An 18,298-nucleotide genomic window follows, 5' to 3' on the forward strand; every position below is an offset into this window, starting at 1 on the left:
TGAGGAAGTTTACATTTCTTTTTTTTTTAAATAAATTTATTTTATTTATTGTTTATTTTTGGCTGCGTTGGGTCTTCGTTGCTGTGTGCGGGCTTTCTCTAGTTGCGGTGCGCAGGCTTCTCAGTGCGGTAGCTTCTCCTGTTGCAGAGCTCAGGCTCTAGGCTCACAGGCTTCAGTAGTTGTGGTGTATGGGCTTCAGTAGTTGTGGTGTGCGGGCTTCAGTAGTTGTGGCATGCGGGCTCAGTAGTTGTGGCTTGTGGGTTCTAGAGTGCAGGCTCGGTAGTTGTGGCTCACGAGCTTAGTTGCTCCGCGGCATGTGGGATCTTCCCGGACCAAGGCTCGAACCCGTGTCCCCTGCATTGGCAGGCGGATTCTTAACCACTGCACCACCAGGGAAGCCCAGGAAGCTTACATTTCACGTTCCACATTCACAGCAGCAAGGGGACTAGAGTCAGAGCGCTGAGGTCTTTCTGGTATGGGGTCAACGTGAACTTCAGAACAAACTCTTCAACAGCAGGGAGGGAGGTGGAGCTCTGTGCTGGCCTGATCCCCAAAGCTTTTCAGGGGTTCACCCTTGGTCTCTTCCTTTTTCTGTTCTCTTTCTCTCTGCCTCAGAAGAGGCTAAGGGAACAGCCTAGAGGGAGCTGGGGAAGGAGCTAGGGACAGTGGGTCCCAACCTCGGCTGACAATTGGAGTCACCTAGCGGGTTTAAAAAAAACACTTGGGACTTCCCTGGTGGCGCAGTGGATAAGACGCTGTGCTCCCAATGCAGGGGTTAGGGTTCAATCCCTGACCAAGGAACTAGATCCCACATGCATGCTGCAACTAAGGAGCCCACCTGCTGCAACTAAAGGAGCCCACTTACCACAACCAAGACCTGGCACAACCAAATAAATAAATAAATAAATAAATATTAAAAAAAAAATACTTCTGGCCCCTTCCTCTCCCTCTCTTGTCCCCCAGCCAAAGAACTCTGAACCACTGAGCAGAAGAATGGAAATTAGCTTGGAGAACAAGACTTGAGGAAGCAGAAAGTTCCTGCCGAGGAGAACTGATGGGGGCCGTGGGAAGAGAGGTTCTCAGTTGTCACCATGCTTTAGAATCACCCAGGGAACTTTAAAAACGTGCCGATGCCTGGGCTGTACCCCAGAGCTTGACTTCATTGTCCTGGGTGGGGCCCGAGCACTGAACTTTGTTAAAGCTCGTTGAGTGATGCTCGTGTGGAACCAGGAATGCTGAGTTAAGTGAGGGTCTGGGCTTGCTCTGATCAAGGTGGTTCTCTAAGTGATGATTTTGTTTTGTGATGACCTAAGGTAGCCCAGAGCAGGCAGGTCATCAGGCTCCCCTGGCGAGCCCCGTCTCAGACCTGCTGAACCAGAACTTCAGGGGTGGAGCCCCAGAGCTGTAGGTTCACACTCCTCAGGGGATCCTCAGGCCATCCTGATGCTCAGTCAGCCTTGGGGACCCATTTCTGAGAACCTGAACTGGACCTAGCTGAGCAAACCAGTAAGGATCCTGTTACCAAGGACTCGCTGGCTTTGAGACGGGAGCTGATGGAGCCGTTAATCGGTGAACCTCCTGGTGCAAAGTGCTTGCTTGCTCCCTCCTGTGGTGCAGACCCACAGCAACTGAAGTGCTGACTAGGCTCCAGAAGGCAGGGTGGGAAGACCTGATCCAGTGACCCACAGGGCTTATGCTCCGTGTGTCTTCTTGCCGGATGCTCTCACCCATGAAGCCTGAGTAAGCGACATGGTTATGTAGCCTGAAAAGGTGAAAGTGTTTGAGGACCAGCTGCTATCTGAGACATGCAACAGCACCTAGGAAGTGTGGAAGAAATAATCGATCAAGGAATCAAGAAGAAAAAGTGATTTTTAAGTTGTAGAGAGTATCCTAAACCAGCATTCAACAACAAAAAACAAAACAAGCAGTAAAGAAAACAAGGAAAAACTTGAAATGTCTGGCTTTAGGCAGAAGAGCTGAGGCTTTTTTGGAGAGCTTAAATCTGGTCCTTCTGAGGGAACAGCCTCGGTAGAGTATTCTGGAGACATCTGGGTATTCGCAGGCCTGAGCGTACCAGTTAAGGGGCTGGACTGCTCCCCAGCAGTGTGACTCTGACTATGCATAGACTAGCCTAATGCAGAGACGGGTGGTTTTTCTTGAGTAACACGTGACAGAGAGCTTGCTCACCCCAATTAAGCCCACAGGCCGCTATCCTTCTGCTGATTGCTGGGGGATGAATGACGTCACCAGTCAGCAGACACATGAGATGTGTCACTGGTGACTTTGAAGTTCACGATAGCGAATGGAGTGGCAGGTGGAATCTTCGTCTCTTTGTCACTTGAAGTCTGTGTATGTGAAAGAAAAAAGAGAACACAGAACTGAGTCTTGGAATGTAAATGCTAGGATACCAGAGGATACACTCTGGTGAGGGATGGAGCAGATGTTATAGAGATTGGGAGAGATGCATTTAATAAAGCTTTAAACTGAAATTTTAGAGGAAGGGGAAAAATACACAGATAAAAGTATACATCTGGGTAGTTTGGAGGCTATGAGGTATTATAGAGAGAGAAGAATAAAGTTGGAAAAATTGCTCAGTAATGCATTTGGAGAGGCTAGAAGATTGGGAGTGATGCTTTTGGACTCATCAACATTCAAGGAGGCTAATAAACACATTTGCTTTTTACATTTACTGCAAGGAGGAAACAATTTATTTGATTAGAATATGACAGTGACAGAGTATACCTTGTTTGGGCTTCTCTGGTGGTGCAGTGGTTGAGAATCCGCCTGCCAATGCAGGGGACACGGGTTCGAGCCTTGGTCCGGGAAGATCCCACATGCCGCGGAGCAACTAAGCCCGTGCGCCGCAACTACTGGGCCTGCACTCTAGAGCCCGCGAGCCACAACTACTGAAACCCGTGCACCTAGCACCTATGCTCCTCAACAAAAGAAGCCCGTGCACCGCAACAAAGAGTAGCCTCCGCTCGCCACAACTAAAGAAAGCCCGCGCTCAGCAGCGAAGACCCAACACAGCCAAAAAAAAAAAAAAAAAAGTATACCTTGTTCAAAAGTGATGGATTTGCTAGAAAAGCTGAGATGGATATAGTATATCAAAGAGAGATGTACTTGTATGAGGATCTGCTATAATAAGGGATGCCTGCTCCCTCTGGGCAAGGTTATGTTTTGATTCTTTTCATTGCAGTGAGAGGGAAATTTCAGGACCAAGACATAGAGACCTGTCAAAGGATTTTACCTCCCCTTTCTCTCTTTCCCAAAAAACGTAATGGACAGTACTACCCAGTACTGCCTCCAGCTTTTTGCCTGCAGGAGGGCTGCTTTTCACAACTAAACAGGAGAAGTCTCTTCCTTCCTCATTATAGATACGTGGCCCATCTCTTAGAAAGGACACCAAGGCCCTGGCCTCTGTTAATCCCATCTGCTTACCTTGGGAAGAAGAATTATTACATAGTGCTATCAGAGGGCTCTCAGATACCAGTTAGGGATTTTTCCTGAAGATCTCCCATAGTAAAGTATATGGAAATAAACCCCCATCCTAAGGGAAGAAGCATGGTGAAGAGAACACGAAGATAAAAGCAAAAAGAAGTAGGAATGATGTAACTGTGGGCATTTACTGCACACTGTCAGGTCAGAAGAATAAGTGTTTTGCTTTCCTCATAAAAATCATAAAATTTGTACAAAAGGGAAATATGGTAGCGATGGAAGCTTCAATTCCCTGAGCACTTTTGCTAAAATCAATTGCATTCTATTAGAAGCAGTACCTCTCTACATTAAAAAAAAATGGTATATTATGGAAGATTTCGAACATATACAAAAGTAGAGCAAATTGTACAGTGAACTCCCAGGGTTCAAGCACCAGCATCAATGATTATCAACACTGTTTTATCAACATCTATGCTCCAACCACCCCTTCCTCACCCACACTAGATTATTTAAATCAAATCCAAGACATCAAACCATTTAATCCATAAAGACTTCAATATGTATCTCTAAAGGATAAGGATTTATTATTATTATTATTATTTGACATAACCAGGGGCAATGTGGAATCCTTGTGAGGAAGTGATTATGCCTTCTCAGAGTTGGTATGTCCCAGGAAAAGAAATGCTGGATTTCCTCCAAAATGTACTCTAAATTTTAGGCAAAGAGATTACAGAAAAGTTCAAGGCAAAGAATTACAATTTTACAGCCAGGGATTTAAAAACAGAAAAAAGACCAGGGGTGTCTTCAAAATGAAATTCTTTTTTTAATATTTGTTTATTTATTTTGGCTGCACCAGGTCTTAGTTGTGGCATGTGGGCTCATAGTTGCGGCATGCGGACTTTTTAGTTGCGGCCTGCATGCGGGATGTAGTTCCCTGACCAGGGATTGAACCTGGTCCCCCTGCATTGGGAGTGTGGAGTCTTACCCACTGGACCGCCAGGGAAGTCCCTTCAAGATGAAATTCTGATACAATAATTAAATTATCTTATTTAGGAAGAACAGGAGAATCATCTGAAGAAAGTGATGTGATTGAACACATTGATTTTTTTTAAACTAATTGATTTTTAAAAATTTATTTATTTTATTTATTTTTTAAATTTTGGCTGTGTTGGGTCTTCATTGCTACGGGCTTTCTCTAGTTGCAGTGAGTGGGAGCTACTCTTCTTTGCAGTGTGCGGGCTTCTCTTTGTGGTGGCTTTTCTTGCTGCGGAGCAGGGGCTGTAAGCACGTGGTCTTCAGTAGTTGTGGCACACGGGCTTAGTTGCTCCATGGCATGTGAGATCTTCCCAGACCAGGGCTCGAACCCGTGTCCCCTGCACTGGCAGGCAGATTCTTAACTACTGCGCCACCAGGGAAGCCCCAAACACATCGATTTTTGATGAGCTCAGATTTTTAGAAATGATACGCAAGAGATAATGAGAGGTGACATAATCAAGACTAAATAAATAAAGGAGTGACCCTGCAAGGAGAGTGTCCTGAAGGTTAATGCCCAGCATAAACTAAGACCTGAAGAAGTAACTAAGGCCAACAAAAGTTTCCGAGAGCAATGTTCAGAGTGAGAACAGCACGGGCAAGGCTGGATGCTCTGGGGGCAGTTAGATCTATGATAATAGATGGTGGAAAGGAGAGGCCACAGTCCCACTTTTCCTCTAACTTTACCTGCAGGATTGCTCACCTAAGAAAGGGTTCAATAAAAACCCAACAGGCCGATAGATCTAGGCCAACAAAAAAACAAGACCAAGAGAGTTGAGGAGATAGTAATAAACCGTGTCATTGCTTTAAATGTTTTTAACTATACACTTGCAAACAAATGGAAAGAATTGATAATTAGCTGAGATGACAGAATGACTACTAGGCATCTCCAGGACCTTGGAGAACAGGAAGGGTATAAAAAGGAAACTGTTGAGTGACGTTATTAGTTTCCTATTGCTGCTGTAGCAAATTACAACCAATTTAGTGGTTTAAAACAACACAAATTTATGATTTCACAGTTCTGTAGGTCAGAAGTCTGAAAAGGGTCTCACTGGGCTAACATCAAGGTTTCAGCATTGCCATGTTCCTTTCTGGAGGCTCTAGGGGAGAATCCATTTTCTTGCCTTTTCTAGCTTCTAGGGGCTCATGGCCCCCTTCCATCTTCAAAGCCAGCAGTAGCTAGTCAAGTCTTTCTCACATCAAAAGTCTTTCACACTGACTCTTCTGTTTCTCAGGGCCACTGTGCCTACCACAAGTGGTAACCTGGCTTTCCAAGAAAGAGAAGGAGGGACTTCCCTGGTGGCGCAGTGGTTAAGAATCCGCCTGTCAATGCAGGGGACACGGGTTCGAGCCCTGGTTCGGGAAGATCCCACATGCCGCAGAGCAACTAAGCCCGTGTGCCACAACTACTGAGCCTGCGCTCTAGAGCCCGTGAGCCACAACTACTGAGCCCAAGTGCCACAGCTACTGAAGCCCACGTGTCTAGGGCCCGTGCTCCACAACAAGAGAAGCCACCACAATGAGAAGCCCGCACACTGCAACGAAGAGTGGCCCCCGCTTGCCGCAACTAGAGAAAGCCTGCGCACAGCAACAGGGAAGACCCAACACAGCCAAAAATCAATAAAGTAAATAAATTTAAAAAAAAAAAGAAAGAGAAGGAGGTGGATTCTGAGCATTCTGCACTGGTAATCTGAGGTTGATTCCTCCCCAGTTCTAGGCTCATCTGTTAAACCTGGTTAGCAAAGTGTGAAGGGAAGAAAGGAGGATCTCTAGTAACCTGTACAGATTTGCTAAAAACAAGCTAACCTCATCTTTTGTTCAATTTTAATTTTTTTATTCAAGTGTAATATACAAAAGGAACTGTGCACATGTCATAAGTGTACAGCTTGATGAATTTTCTAACTGAACACACATGTGTAACCAGCATCCACATCAAAAAAGCAGCCCCCTGAACCTCTCCTGTGTTTCTCCCAGTCACTCCCCTGTGCCCCCCATGCACATGCTAAGGGAAATCACTGTTCTGACTTCTAGTAGCATAGATTAATTTAGCCTGTTTTTATGTAAATGGATATAAAGGGTATGTACTCTCTTGTGTTTGGCTTGTTCACTTAATACGTTTGTGACATTCATCCATAATTTTGTCTGTAGCTGTAGATGGTTCATTCTCATTGTTGTTTAGTATTCCATTGTATTCATTTAGCCATTCTATCGTTGATTGGCATTTGGGTTGTTTCAAATTTTTGACTATTACAATGGTATAGCTATGAACATTCTAGCATAAATATGTACTAATTTCATTTGAATCATTATTTGATAGCATCATTAGATTTCTAGAGCAGAGACATGTGTATACAGATTTCAGAGAGGTTCTTGGCAAACTCTTGTGATATTCTTGTTGACAAGGTAGAAAAAGGTGGACTAGATAAAAAAAATAGTTTGGTGGATTCCTGGTTGACGTTGTGGAATAATGACAGCAGAGAGGAGGGTCTATAGTGATAGACTACAGGGCTCTATCCTAGTCAACATTTTTATAAGTGACTTCAGTGAAGACCCAGAGGGTTTGTTAATTAGATTTGCAGATTTCACAAAATTGAAGGCATTTGAACTGATTAAAATTAAGGGGGAAATCCATTTCTGGTAAATGGGAATGATGCCTAAAAATTCAGAGAGGAAAGTTACTAGGAATAAATGTAAAGCCCCATATTTGGGATTAAAAAAAAATCACTTTTAATAGGCCCAAACACAGGGAGAGGGAAAAGTTCATCAGTTTGGGAGAAAAAAAGGAGTTACAGTTGACGAATTCAAACTGAGACTCCGTAGCCTGCAAAAATATCTGGAGTTTTCTGTGTGGGTCTCAGTTTCCAGGGAGACACTGACAAAGTGCAATTAATACAGAGGAGTGAACTGGGCTGGTGAGTGGGAAACCATATTTATCACACAAGATGTTGAAGAAAATAGGTCTTTGGCCTGAAGAGGGAAGACTCAGGGGAACGGGATGTCAGTCTTTAATGATAAGAAGGGCTTATCATGATGTGCGAGAGGCTTTAGCTTGATGCTCTGTGGCTCCAGAGGACAGGTCCAGGACAATTAGCTACAAGTTGCGAGGAAGAAGTTTTTGGCTGGGTGGGAGGAAGAGCTATTGGTGGTCTCTTTACAAACGGCATGAGTGGCCTAATAAATTACTGAGGTTTTTACAGTTCCTGGGAATTTGAAGCAGAAAATGGCTTAAATAGCAGACTAAGTTGTGTGTTATGTCGTATGTATTTAAAACTAATGGTGCTGGGAGAATTGTAGGCTGAATGTTCTTTTTCAGGGACTGTTTAGTTTGCGCATCTAAACTAAATCTGGGCGTCTGATCCTGAATGGGCCTGCAAGCTTTGTTCACTTCTGGATCAAGCCAGGCATCTGCTCTCCTTGCTTTTAGTTCTAGAGCTGACGCTGGGCCTTAGCGCTGGAACTAGCCTCCTCCTCCAGGGGGCCCATGGAGGCTGGGTTTCATGACCATTCAGGAGCAGCTCTTTAGATAATTATAGGAGTGACTTCTTCTCAGCTGCTTCTTCCTCCAAAGCAGGGGTCAAAGCAGGAATGGGGTGCACCTGAGTCAAGGGTCCGAGGTGAATTTCAGACCGTCTTCCGGTGGTCTTGGCCCAGTGTTGGGTGGGGATTGAATTGCACCTAGAGGTAGGAGGGTAGGGCATCTCTGTCCTTGAGGTTAACTTGCAGTTGCCTCCGTATTATTCTAACCCCATGTCCTACCCCCACCCCCTTCCCTGCCTCTGAAGCAGGAGGTCAGGCTCCACTTCAAGAACAGTGCACTTGGCTGGGCTCTGGGGCCACCGGTCAGCTGTATCCGCTGGGGGTGGGGACAGAGAGCCCAGTCAGCACTGCTGCCTGCCTTACCCATTTCCTGCTCCCACGGCCAAGAGGCCCTGGAGGAAGCTGTGCGCTGGGGAGGATGAGGGCCAGCGCTCTTTCCAGAGGATTCCCTTCTTTGTTCAAACCGAACCTCCTGTGCTCAATACAGAGAGCGGATCAGGGCAAGATGGTGGGTCAGTGGCTGAGAGCGAAGGCTCAGGAGCGGTGGAGGAGGGAACACTGGTGGGTAAGAGCAAGGATACAGATGGATGGATATGGAAGTAGACTAGAGAAGCTGTAGGGATTAAAATGTAAACAATCCATGTATTTTCTTCTCAGAATTTGTTGCAGTAAAGGATAAGGAGTTGGCTCTTCCCTGTCCACATCCTTGGACAGAGCTGAGAACAGAAGCATGTGGCATGTGGCTACAGACTGACTCTGAACCGGAACCAGTCTCTTAATTCTCAAGCCTATCCCAGTTTAGTGTTGTCCCCCTGGTGACCCTGAGGGCTACCCATGAATTTTTTTTTTTTTTAATTTATTTATTTTTGGCTGCATTGGGTCTTCGTTGCTATGCGCAGGCTTCTCATTGCGGTGGCTTCTCTTGTTGCAGAGCACGGGCTCTAGGCGCACGGGCTTCAGTAGTTGTGGCACACGGGCTCAGTAGTTGTGGTTCGTGGGCTCTAGAGCGCAGGCTCAGTAGTTGTGGCTCACGGGCTTAGGTGCTCGGCGGCATGTGGGATCTTCCCGGACCAGGGCTCGAACCCGTGTTCCCTGCATTGGCAGGCGGATTCTTAACCACCGCGCCACCAGGGAAGTCCACCCATGAATTTTTTTTTTTTTTAATAAAGGTGTCATTTTTATTATAATAACATTAAAAATAATCCCTCTAAATAAGATGAACTTTGTCATATTAACTAAATTAAAAAGCCCATTTTTCATAGGCAACAGAAAACATTATGGCTACTGAATTCTTATTCTTGCACTAGGAGAAAAATATATTAGAAATCATCATTCTGAATAGCTGGAGACCTGATGAAATACATGCAAGTATCATAGCCAATTATATAGTGAAAATGAGACCTTAAGAGGAGACTTATGTTGTCGAAGAACAGTCAGCTGCTTTTCACATCAGTATGAAAAAGAGAAACACAACAACGGACAGAGGGGACAATAATAATACCTCTGATTTGTCTTCTACTGATTGCAGTATACAAGAAAATTGCCGATCAGTATCTTCATTTCTTTGCCAATGCAAAAGATAAATTTATCACTTAAAAATTCAGTTACATCCTTTGGTGTACTTTTGTATGCATTTCTGTTGGGTATATTCCATGGAATGGGATTTCTGGGTCATTGTATGTGTGTATGTTCATTTTAATAGAAAGTGAAAGTTTTTCAAAACCCATACATCAATTCATACTCTCTCCAGGCTTGGATGAGAGTTCCAGTTATACCTCATCCTCACCAGTATTTTTACTTGGTATTGCTATGTGACACATTTGATTTCAGCCACTCCCTAATGAATACTTGGTTTGAATCACTTTTCATAGGTCTAATGGCTTTTTTATATCATTCTTTATGAAGTGCATTTATAAGCCTCGGGTTGTTTGTCTTACCCAGGGGCGACAGCAAACTGGAATGAATGGTCATTCTGCCTATTTTTGACATATGCAGTCTTGAAAATTCAAACCCAGTTCAAATGCATAATAAATACTTACCATGTTTTTTTTTAATTCTCAAAAATAAGTCTCAACTTATTTTTTTAGTAGAAAGGCTGGTTTCTTTATACAACGATATATGTTTACAGTGTGTAGCTTTGGAAAATGACTGATATGAAAACTGCTGTATGACTGAGTGATAAGCCCAGGGGACAGATGCTTAATGTGTAAAGCTACAGTGGGTTCCTAACCATTACTAGAGTCGAAGCATTACTACAGATACAATGTGGAACAATTCTCTTTACCAGGCCTGTTAGAAACAAGCGGTGTGAAAATTTATCTGATAAGCTACTTGAGATAGGAGATGAGATACCAAGAATTATGCTTGTATAAATATTGATGATCTCGATAAATGACTCTCTAAGGTCAAGGGTAACTGTGCACTTCTGATTGATGGAGTAGAGTATGTACTTTTGGGATCAGAGTGGAAAAAAATGGGAGTGATCTCTGCTAACAGTAGATCTGGATCCCTGTTGAATCCAGGAAAAGGATGACCCCATTCCTTTGTGAATATGGTAGCTCCAGTTGTCCCAGATGCTTCTAATCCAACCTGGCTTGAGTTATATTAGTAAGTCAGCAGCAGAGCCTGAGGGTGAGGGGTGGAGGTTACAGGATGGAGAGAAGAGGCAGGAGGCAGAAGTCCGGTGGGGAGTAAAGGATGGGTGACTGGCTGAGGAGGATCAGCAGATCTGAAAGATTTGCCCGTTTTGTGGGATGCTTGTGGAGACTACATGCTTGTGTCTTTATTAACTTAACACTACGTTGGCCTGGAGTTATGGGTGCATTTTTGCCCAGCCCTGTGATAAGGTTTGGTTGTTCATTGGCTTGTTCATTAGGCAGAAAGGCAAGTGTTTGTTTGGGACAGGAATGCCCCCTTTCTGGAAGAGCGGAAAAGAACTTGGGCAGTAAGGGAGGGGGAGACAGAAGGTGAGACAGCTGTTCTGAGGGGCTGCTCTTTCCTGCCTCTCAGGATGAAGTAGCCTCTGGGCCAGAGTGTGATGAGACCAGGACACAACAAAACAGAAGGACTGGGGACACTGAGGGCCACACCACTGCCAGAACTGAGACAGGGAGTACTTGGGACTGAGTTGGTGGCTTGAAGCAGGCAAGCCCAGCACTTTCTCCTCTGGTAAGGCAGGCTGGCTCTGATCTTGTCTTCGCAGCCCTTGGGAGAAGGGCTGGCTGTTAAGCCCTCCTTCTAGCGCTCCAGTTGCTGAGCTGGGACGGAGGGAGCAGTGAAACGATCCACTTTGCCACAGCGGGGAAGGTACGGGGTATGTGGCTGCCTGATTGTTTAAGAGGTTGGTGGAGGATTGAGGAACATTCTGCTGAATTTCAGAACTGTTTCTTTCGATTTTCTTCCCCTCTTGAATTTCTTCTTCTGAAGTAGCAGATTATAGCTTTTTTGGGGTGGGGTGGGGTAGTGGATTTCTCTGAGATTCTGGTGAAAGTTATGGACCCTTTTCTTAGAACAATGCATATTCTTTGGACATATGTACATAACACTTTATAAAGAATTTCAGGCCTGTGGAAGCCCTAGGTTAAGAACCCTGGCTCTAAGGGCAATCCATGAATTTTGCTGAAGCTCATCCAAGTAAAGGGATTGCCTCTACCCCAGGATAGAAGGGCTTGAGGAATGTTTGTGGCTCTGACTTTTGCATTGTCCAGTCAGGAAACATGCCCCATCCCCCTTCTGTAGGAACCTCAGTTCCAGGAGTCTTTCCAAGCATGCAAACAAGCAGCTGAGCTGGCCGGCAGTAGCAGGAAGTCTGGCCTCCAGCCTAATCCTGGCCACACATCCTGACCTGCTGGCCCAGACGTTGGATAAGTCACAACAGGACTCATCAAGGTTAACAGTAATCCCACAGCATCAGAGTGCTGGGTCCTGGAGTCCATATAAGGGGATACAGGGCTGGAGAGGGGGAGAGACCATGACTTTTCAGAGACAACAGCTGGAACGCATCACTAATCCTGTTCCGCTACCAGTTGCCTCCTATTGCTGTGGGCACTTTTGTGTGTAAGCAAATCCAGTTGCTTTGTTTTGTCTCTTGTATAAAGTGCTGAGGGCGTGTGTGTGTGTGTGTGTGTGTGTAGCGCTGTGTACACAGGTGCTCAGCAAGTGCCTTTGAATGATAATGGTGAGGGCATTCTGGGCAGAGGTTTCCAATGAAGAGCAGGTCAGAGCCCAAACAGTCCTGTCTTTGGCCAAAGGGTCTATTTTGGTGACTGGTACTAGAAAAATTGCTTGGGGGTCTAAGGCCCTCTGGATGGTGGGGTCAGTCACCAATCAGTATTATTTTTCTTTCAGGTCTCTTAACCTTCATTAACTGTGCCTATGTCAAGTGGGGAACCCTGGTACAAGATGTTTTCACCTACGCAAAAGTATTGGCACTGATCGCCGTCATCATCGCAGGCGTTGTTAGACTTGGCCAGGGTAAGAAATAAGAGTGACAGCAACTAATGTTTGTTAAGCATTTTCTATATGCCATACTCCTCTAAGTGACCTCTGTGCATGATTTCATTTAATGGGTACTATTATTATTCCCATTTTGTTTATCTTTTTGGCCATGCCCCGAGGCTTGCAGGATCTTAGTTCCCCCACCGGGGTTGAACCCGTGCCCCCTGCCATGCAAACACGGAGTCCTAACCACTGGACCGCCAGGGAAGTCCCTGAAGTCCCTAGCTTAAGTAGTGGAGCTGAACTCTGTACCCAGGCAGACTGACCCCACAGCCTGTCCTGTCGCGTCTCTGCATGCTGCCTCCCAGAGGAGGTTGATCTGGGCAAAAAGGAGCCTATCCCGGGAGCCGGTTTTTGCAGATCGTCGAGCCCAATGCTGTGGCTCTGACTGTTCTCCCCTTGGGAGCAGACAAGGGCAGAAATGAACCTCTTGCACCCACTCCTCTCCCAGTTCCCAGGTGTGAACACCTACCCTGCAACTACTCTGTTGATTGGGCATACTGCGCCCTGCCCTTCCTCCACTCTGTGTCAGCTGTCTGGGTTAGGAAGGGGGCAGACAGAACTGCATCACCTCCGTTCTCCAGCCCTCTGCTCTGTCGTGGTTCCTTCCTCTAGAGAGCCGCCGGGGTCCTTCCTGTGAAGATCCCTGTGCTGCTGCCTGCACTCTGGCCCGTTACTGTAGATGTCTCTCTTCTGCTCCCCATTCCTTCACTGGTACCCTTGCTGCTAAGGTGTTATAAGCCACACACATTCTATTATCGTCACATTCTTCCTCTCCTTTACTGGATCAGCTTGTAGTTGGGGTGTAGGCCACTAATCCTTCTGCCTTTCCATGTTCTCTGGGTTCCAGGAGCCTCGACTCACTTTGAAAATTCCTTTGAGGGTTCATCATTTTCAATGGGCAACATTGCTCTGGCACTGTACTCGGCTCTGTTTTCCTACTCGGGCTGGGATACCCTCAATTATGTCACCGAAGAGATCAAGAATCCTGAGAGGTAGGTACCTCACCATCAGCTTTCCATGACAATGATAGCCATCATTTATTGAGCTCCTACTGTGTGCCAGACAGCATACCACAACTGGTTGATTTTATCAGTGTCATTTTAATAGACTGGAGGCCGGAGGCCCAGAGAAGTAACTTGTCCATGATTACAGTAGCAGAGCTAAGAGGTGAACTTTCTTGCGTGTTAAAAAAAATTTTTTCTTTCCAGGCTTTTTCTCATTTGTTCATGCATTTCTGAATTAATCAAAGCAAGTTGTACCATGTGCTCGTGTATGCTTTTTTAAAATTTAAAATTTTTTTTTCAAAAAACAGATTTTCCTTGATAGATTTTTCACCCACCCTTATTCCCATATATATAACTTTAGGTCACAGACTACCAGAAACCTTCCTTTCCCTTCTGATCCCTTCCTTGTTTCTCAAATTCATACTGACTTTGAATTGTGGTATTGTTTGTTTCAGGACACCGTTTTTACTCTGAATTGCCCTGTAGTCACGCAGAGTAAAAAGAACACCGGGCAGGGAGTCAAAGGGCCTGGACCTGTCTTTCCACTGATTTGTTGGATGACCTTGAGGGAATCCCCTGCCATCTCTGCCTGCTCCTTATCTGTAATTGAGGGGGTTGAATTATATGATCTCTAGAGCCTTTCCTGGCTCTGAAATTCAATGATTCTAGGAACTAAGATTTGCCAGGGAGTGAGGTTTCTGTAAATTTCTAAGTCAAAATAATAATAATAAACCCCTTTTGGGTTTGAGAAACAGTATTCCTGATACACATCTAGTGCTGCAACCCTGGGAGCAGATAATAGCAGATCGAGGCCTGGGCGGTGCTTCCACCTACCGGACAGAAACTGAACGACTTGAGTATTTGCCCCTCTCTCCTTTTTTTTTTTCCCCCAGTCTCACTGTGAAGAACGTTTATAAAGATCATGACTTTATTGGGCCAGAGGGACCTTGAGAAGTCTTTTATGTTTTTCTCTTGGCCTCTGGTTAGGATGGCACTCAAAGCTCTCAAACTGAGTAAGGGGTTGGGGTGAACATATTTCCCAGATTGCTTGTTCAGATACACATATTGTTCTTTCTACTGAGGGCCTATCTTATTCTCTGGAGAGGTTAGATTTCAGTTTCCCTCTATAATTTCTTCTTTCATATTTAACCTTAATACAAATTTTTCAGTGTTGACAGCCTTATGGGAGGAATCCTGATACTAAGAGACCTCTAGAGTAAAACAAACAAAACTTACCTGTGCTATTATCATGCTGTGACACAGTCATCTGTTAATCCTTTTTCCTTTTTTGTGTAGGCCTTTCTCGGAACACGATGTTCCTTTCCCTGATTGTCTTTAGTTCAGCGCTTAAGCCACTATCCTATCCTATCCTAGGCAACTTCAAAGGCAAAAGCCCTGGGGAAATGCCACGGGAGGCCCCATCCCCGGATTAGTGGGGCAGAGTCTGAGAATGAGAGTGGGGATGAGGCTGTGGGGCTAATATATCCACTATTCTGTTTGGCTGTAGGAATCTGCCCCTCTCCATTGGCATTTCCATGCCCATTGTCACCATCATCTACATCTTAACCAATGTGGCCTATTACACGGTGCTCGACATGCGAGACATCCTGGCCAGCGATGCTGTTGCCGTGGTAAAGGGTTTTCACTAGCAGAAGGGAGAGGGTGTGTCTGTGGGCTTTGGGTATCGTGCTGCTCTTCAAAGTCCCAGAGAGCGGGTAGTCCTTGAAAAGAGTATGCCTAGAGTACTGGGCTTACGAGGTCCTGTTAGCCCTGCTGTGGAAGAAGGGTTGGGGTGCTAGTAGGGGGCACCAGGGGGCATGCTTGTCCTTGCCTTCCATCCCCGTTAGGTCCTGCTAATGACTCTTCTCCATTCCTTTCCCTTAGACATTTGCAGACCAGATTTTTGGAGTGTTCAACTGGACCATTCCAGTGGCGGTTGCGTTATCCTGCTTTGGTGGCCTCAATGCCTCCATCGTGGCTGCGTCTAGGTATGCGTGTCACCTTTTACTGAGGGGTGAAGTGAAGAGCTATGGCAGGGCAGGGCAGGAGTTACAGGACCCAGACGTCAGTCACCGTAATCCCGAAGTGACAGTCACAACCCTTTGGCCTTGTTCGCATCAGGAGGCTCCAGTTCTTACAAGTCTCAGTATTGAACTCCATTCCAAATTATTCAAACCCTTTTGAAGGAGGGGATGCCAGCGAGGGAGGGCCTTGTGGCACAACAGCCAGGCCACACCCACGTCCCACAAGTTTCTCAGCCTCTCCTATCTTACCCAATATAGGCTTTTCTTTGTGGGCTCAAGAGAAGGCCATCTCCCTGACACCATCTGCATGATTCACATTGAGCGGTTCACACCAGTGCCGGCTCTGCTCTTCAATGTAAGTGGTCTCAAGACTGGGGCTGAAAGCCAGATTGTGGGGGAACTTTAGTAACAGTAGATACAACTGTTCTTAGCTCCCCAGAAGCTCTAAAGAAGATTCTAGTAGAAAAACTGTTGATGGACCATCCACTGTGGGCAAGGCACTGTGCTGTAACTGCTGCAGTGGTTTTTTTTTTTTTTTTTAATTTATTTATTTTGGCTGTGCTGGGTCTTGGTTGCGGCATGCAGACCCTTGGTTGCGGCATGCACGTGGGATCTAGTTCCCCGACCAGGGATCGAACCCGGGCCCCCTGCATTGGGAGTGTGGAGTCTTACCCACTGGGCCACCAAGGAAGTCCCTGCTGCAGTGGTTCTTGAGAGAATCCATATTCTCTAAGGAATGGTGACCTCCTCTGGTCCAGGATGAGGCATACAGTTCATGGAATACACTGTAATGACTGCCGTGGCAGACAGTGACGTAGTGTTCAAGGGAAGAAATGGTCACTCTGTGGGGGTAGAGGGTGAACGAGGAAAGACTTCCTGGAGAAAGTGAATTTGAAGTGGATTTTTAAGGTTAGGGTTGCAAACGGTAGCGATGGATGGGCTTTAGGTTGAGAGAAACAGCATCAGAAAGTCCGGAGGTTAAGCAGTGTGGAGTTGGGCAGCAGAAGGTAAAAGCTGGAATTGTATGTTGGAGCCATTCTGGAGAGGCTCTGGGGCAAAAGCTATTTGAGGAACTGTTTTGAGCTGGGCTGTACAGAGGATTAACCTGGCAAGGGTTTGAAGAATGGGCTGAAAAAGGCTACTGACTTAATAGGAAAGGAGCGAGGTGTTGAAACTAAGGTGGTAAACGGGGTGGGAACAGAAAAGGACAGCTGCGGAGACTGAGGACTTGACAAGGGGGTGGGTTTGTGGGAGATAAAGGGGACTGGCAAGTGCCTTGCGTGACAGGCCTTGAGAGCAGCTGATGTGGGCTTGCGCTTGCAGGGTCTCATGGCGCTGATCTACTTGTGTGTGGAGGACATCTTCCAGCTCATTAACTACTACAGCTTCAGCTACTGGTTCTTCGTGGGGCTCTCTATCGTGGGTCAGCTTTACCTGCGCTGGAAGGAGCCTGACAGGCCTCGTCCTCTCAAGGTAGCTCCTCTCCGTCCCACCTCTGCTGCACCCGCTCCAGGGGGTTCTTACATTTATTCAGAAGCCTTTGCCCGGAACTCGAGGGTGGTTCCGAGCTGAGGAAGGGGGTGACAAGAACACTCAGTGCTCTGCTGGTCACAGGAGGTGGGGTCGTCTTGGCTGTCCACCCTGAGCTGTCTAACCTCCACTTGTTTCTTCTGTGCCCTCAGCTCAGCCTTTTCTTCCCCGTTGTCTTCTGCTTCTGCACCATCTTCCTGGTGGCTGTTCCACTCTACAGTGATACCATCAACTCCCTCATCGGCATTGGCATTGCCCTCTCAGGCTTGCCCTTTTACTTCTTCATCGTCAGAGTGCCAGAACACAAACGACCTCTTTGCCTCCGCAGGATTGTGGGTAAGCCTTGGATCCTCAAGTCGGCTCAGCTATTGTACAGCCTGGTTTTTTTTTTTTGGCTTTTTCTGCAAATCTAGTCTCCCAAATCACCGTTGCCATAGCTCCTACCTGTTGTTACGGCTTAACTGTAATTGTCCCCTTGGGCCCAGCCCCAGTGCCACCTGAACTCAGCCCAGTTGACCTCTTCTCAGTTTTGACTCAAACTTCTCTTTGTAGCATCTGCCACGCGGTATCTCCAGGTCCTATGTATGTCAGTTGCTGCAGAGATGGATTTGGAAGATGGAGAGATGCCCAAGCAACAAGATCCCAAGTCTAACTAAACACCACAAGAAATCCTGAGATGTGGGAAGCAGGGGCCTCATCTCCTACTGGCTGGAGCCAAGGAGGCTGAAAAGCTCACTTCTTTGGAGGCGTCTGTCCAGAAGCCTCTTAGGCAGCTTCAGCAACCTCTGAACTTGCTTTCTGAGAGATGGAGAGTAATTTATTTGTTTTGCTACATGTTGTTCCGTATTTCTTTTAAAGGGACAATAAAAAGCAGACTGCGATGGGGAGCATGCCAGGTGTGGGCTTGGAGGTTCCAGTGGCACGTTCCCATGTGTTAAGGCATCCACTCACCTCCAGTGTGCCTGCCCACTCCTCTTTCCCACTGAAAGACCCAATAATGCTCCAAACTTCCCGTCTCCTTTAGAGAGACGTGAAACTATCAAAGGTGCTAGACAATAAAAGGGTATGTTCCTGAGCTCTGAATGGCTTCATTTTTATATAGTGTCTCAAGGACAGCTCCCATTAGCCTGGCAGGAAGACTAAAAACAATCTATGCTTGAAAGAATCTGAGTATCTCTTCCCTCTCGAGCCAGTGGCTGAAGGCTGGTGCAACCAGTCTCTACACAAGAGAAC

At 46.2% G+C, this 18,298-nt stretch overlaps 1 protein-coding gene and 1 long non-coding RNA gene across 5 annotated transcripts in view; one reads left to right on the forward strand and one right to left on the reverse strand.

The window, feature by feature from the left end:
- SLC7A7 (solute carrier family 7 member 7) overlaps window positions 1–18,140 on the forward strand; it is a 32,823-nt gene extending 14,683 nt beyond the window's left edge. For all 4 annotated transcript variants that reach the window (XM_082386179.1, XM_082386177.1, XM_082386178.1 and 1 more), the window contains 8 exons: window positions 12,355–12,480; window positions 13,355–13,499; window positions 15,019–15,142; window positions 15,396–15,499; window positions 15,794–15,890; window positions 16,859–17,008; window positions 17,218–17,401; window positions 17,618–18,140. In XM_082386179.1, coding sequence (XP_082242305.1) covers window positions 12,355–12,480; window positions 13,355–13,499; window positions 15,019–15,142; window positions 15,396–15,499; window positions 15,794–15,890; window positions 16,859–17,008; window positions 17,218–17,401; window positions 17,618–17,721 — 1,034 coding nt within the window. In that variant the 3' untranslated portion in view covers window positions 17,722–18,140. The remainder of the gene's footprint in view (window positions 1–12,354; window positions 12,481–13,354; window positions 13,500–15,018; window positions 15,143–15,395; window positions 15,500–15,793; window positions 15,891–16,858; window positions 17,009–17,217; window positions 17,402–17,617) is intronic.
- Window positions 1,852–15,012, reverse strand: LOC309626033. Its single transcript, XR_014242896.1, has 2 exons — window positions 14,748–15,012; window positions 1,852–2,345 (listed from the first exon to the last, which is right to left on the reverse strand). It is a non-coding gene; the product is annotated as an uncharacterized lncRNA (long non-coding RNA).
- Window positions 18,141–18,298: the final 158 nt, after the last annotated feature.

The sequence above is a fragment of the Balaenoptera borealis genome, assembly GCF_965194805.1.
Source record: "Balaenoptera borealis genome assembly, chromosome: 3".
Lineage (NCBI taxonomy): Eukaryota > Metazoa > Chordata > Mammalia > Artiodactyla > Balaenopteridae > Balaenoptera > Balaenoptera borealis.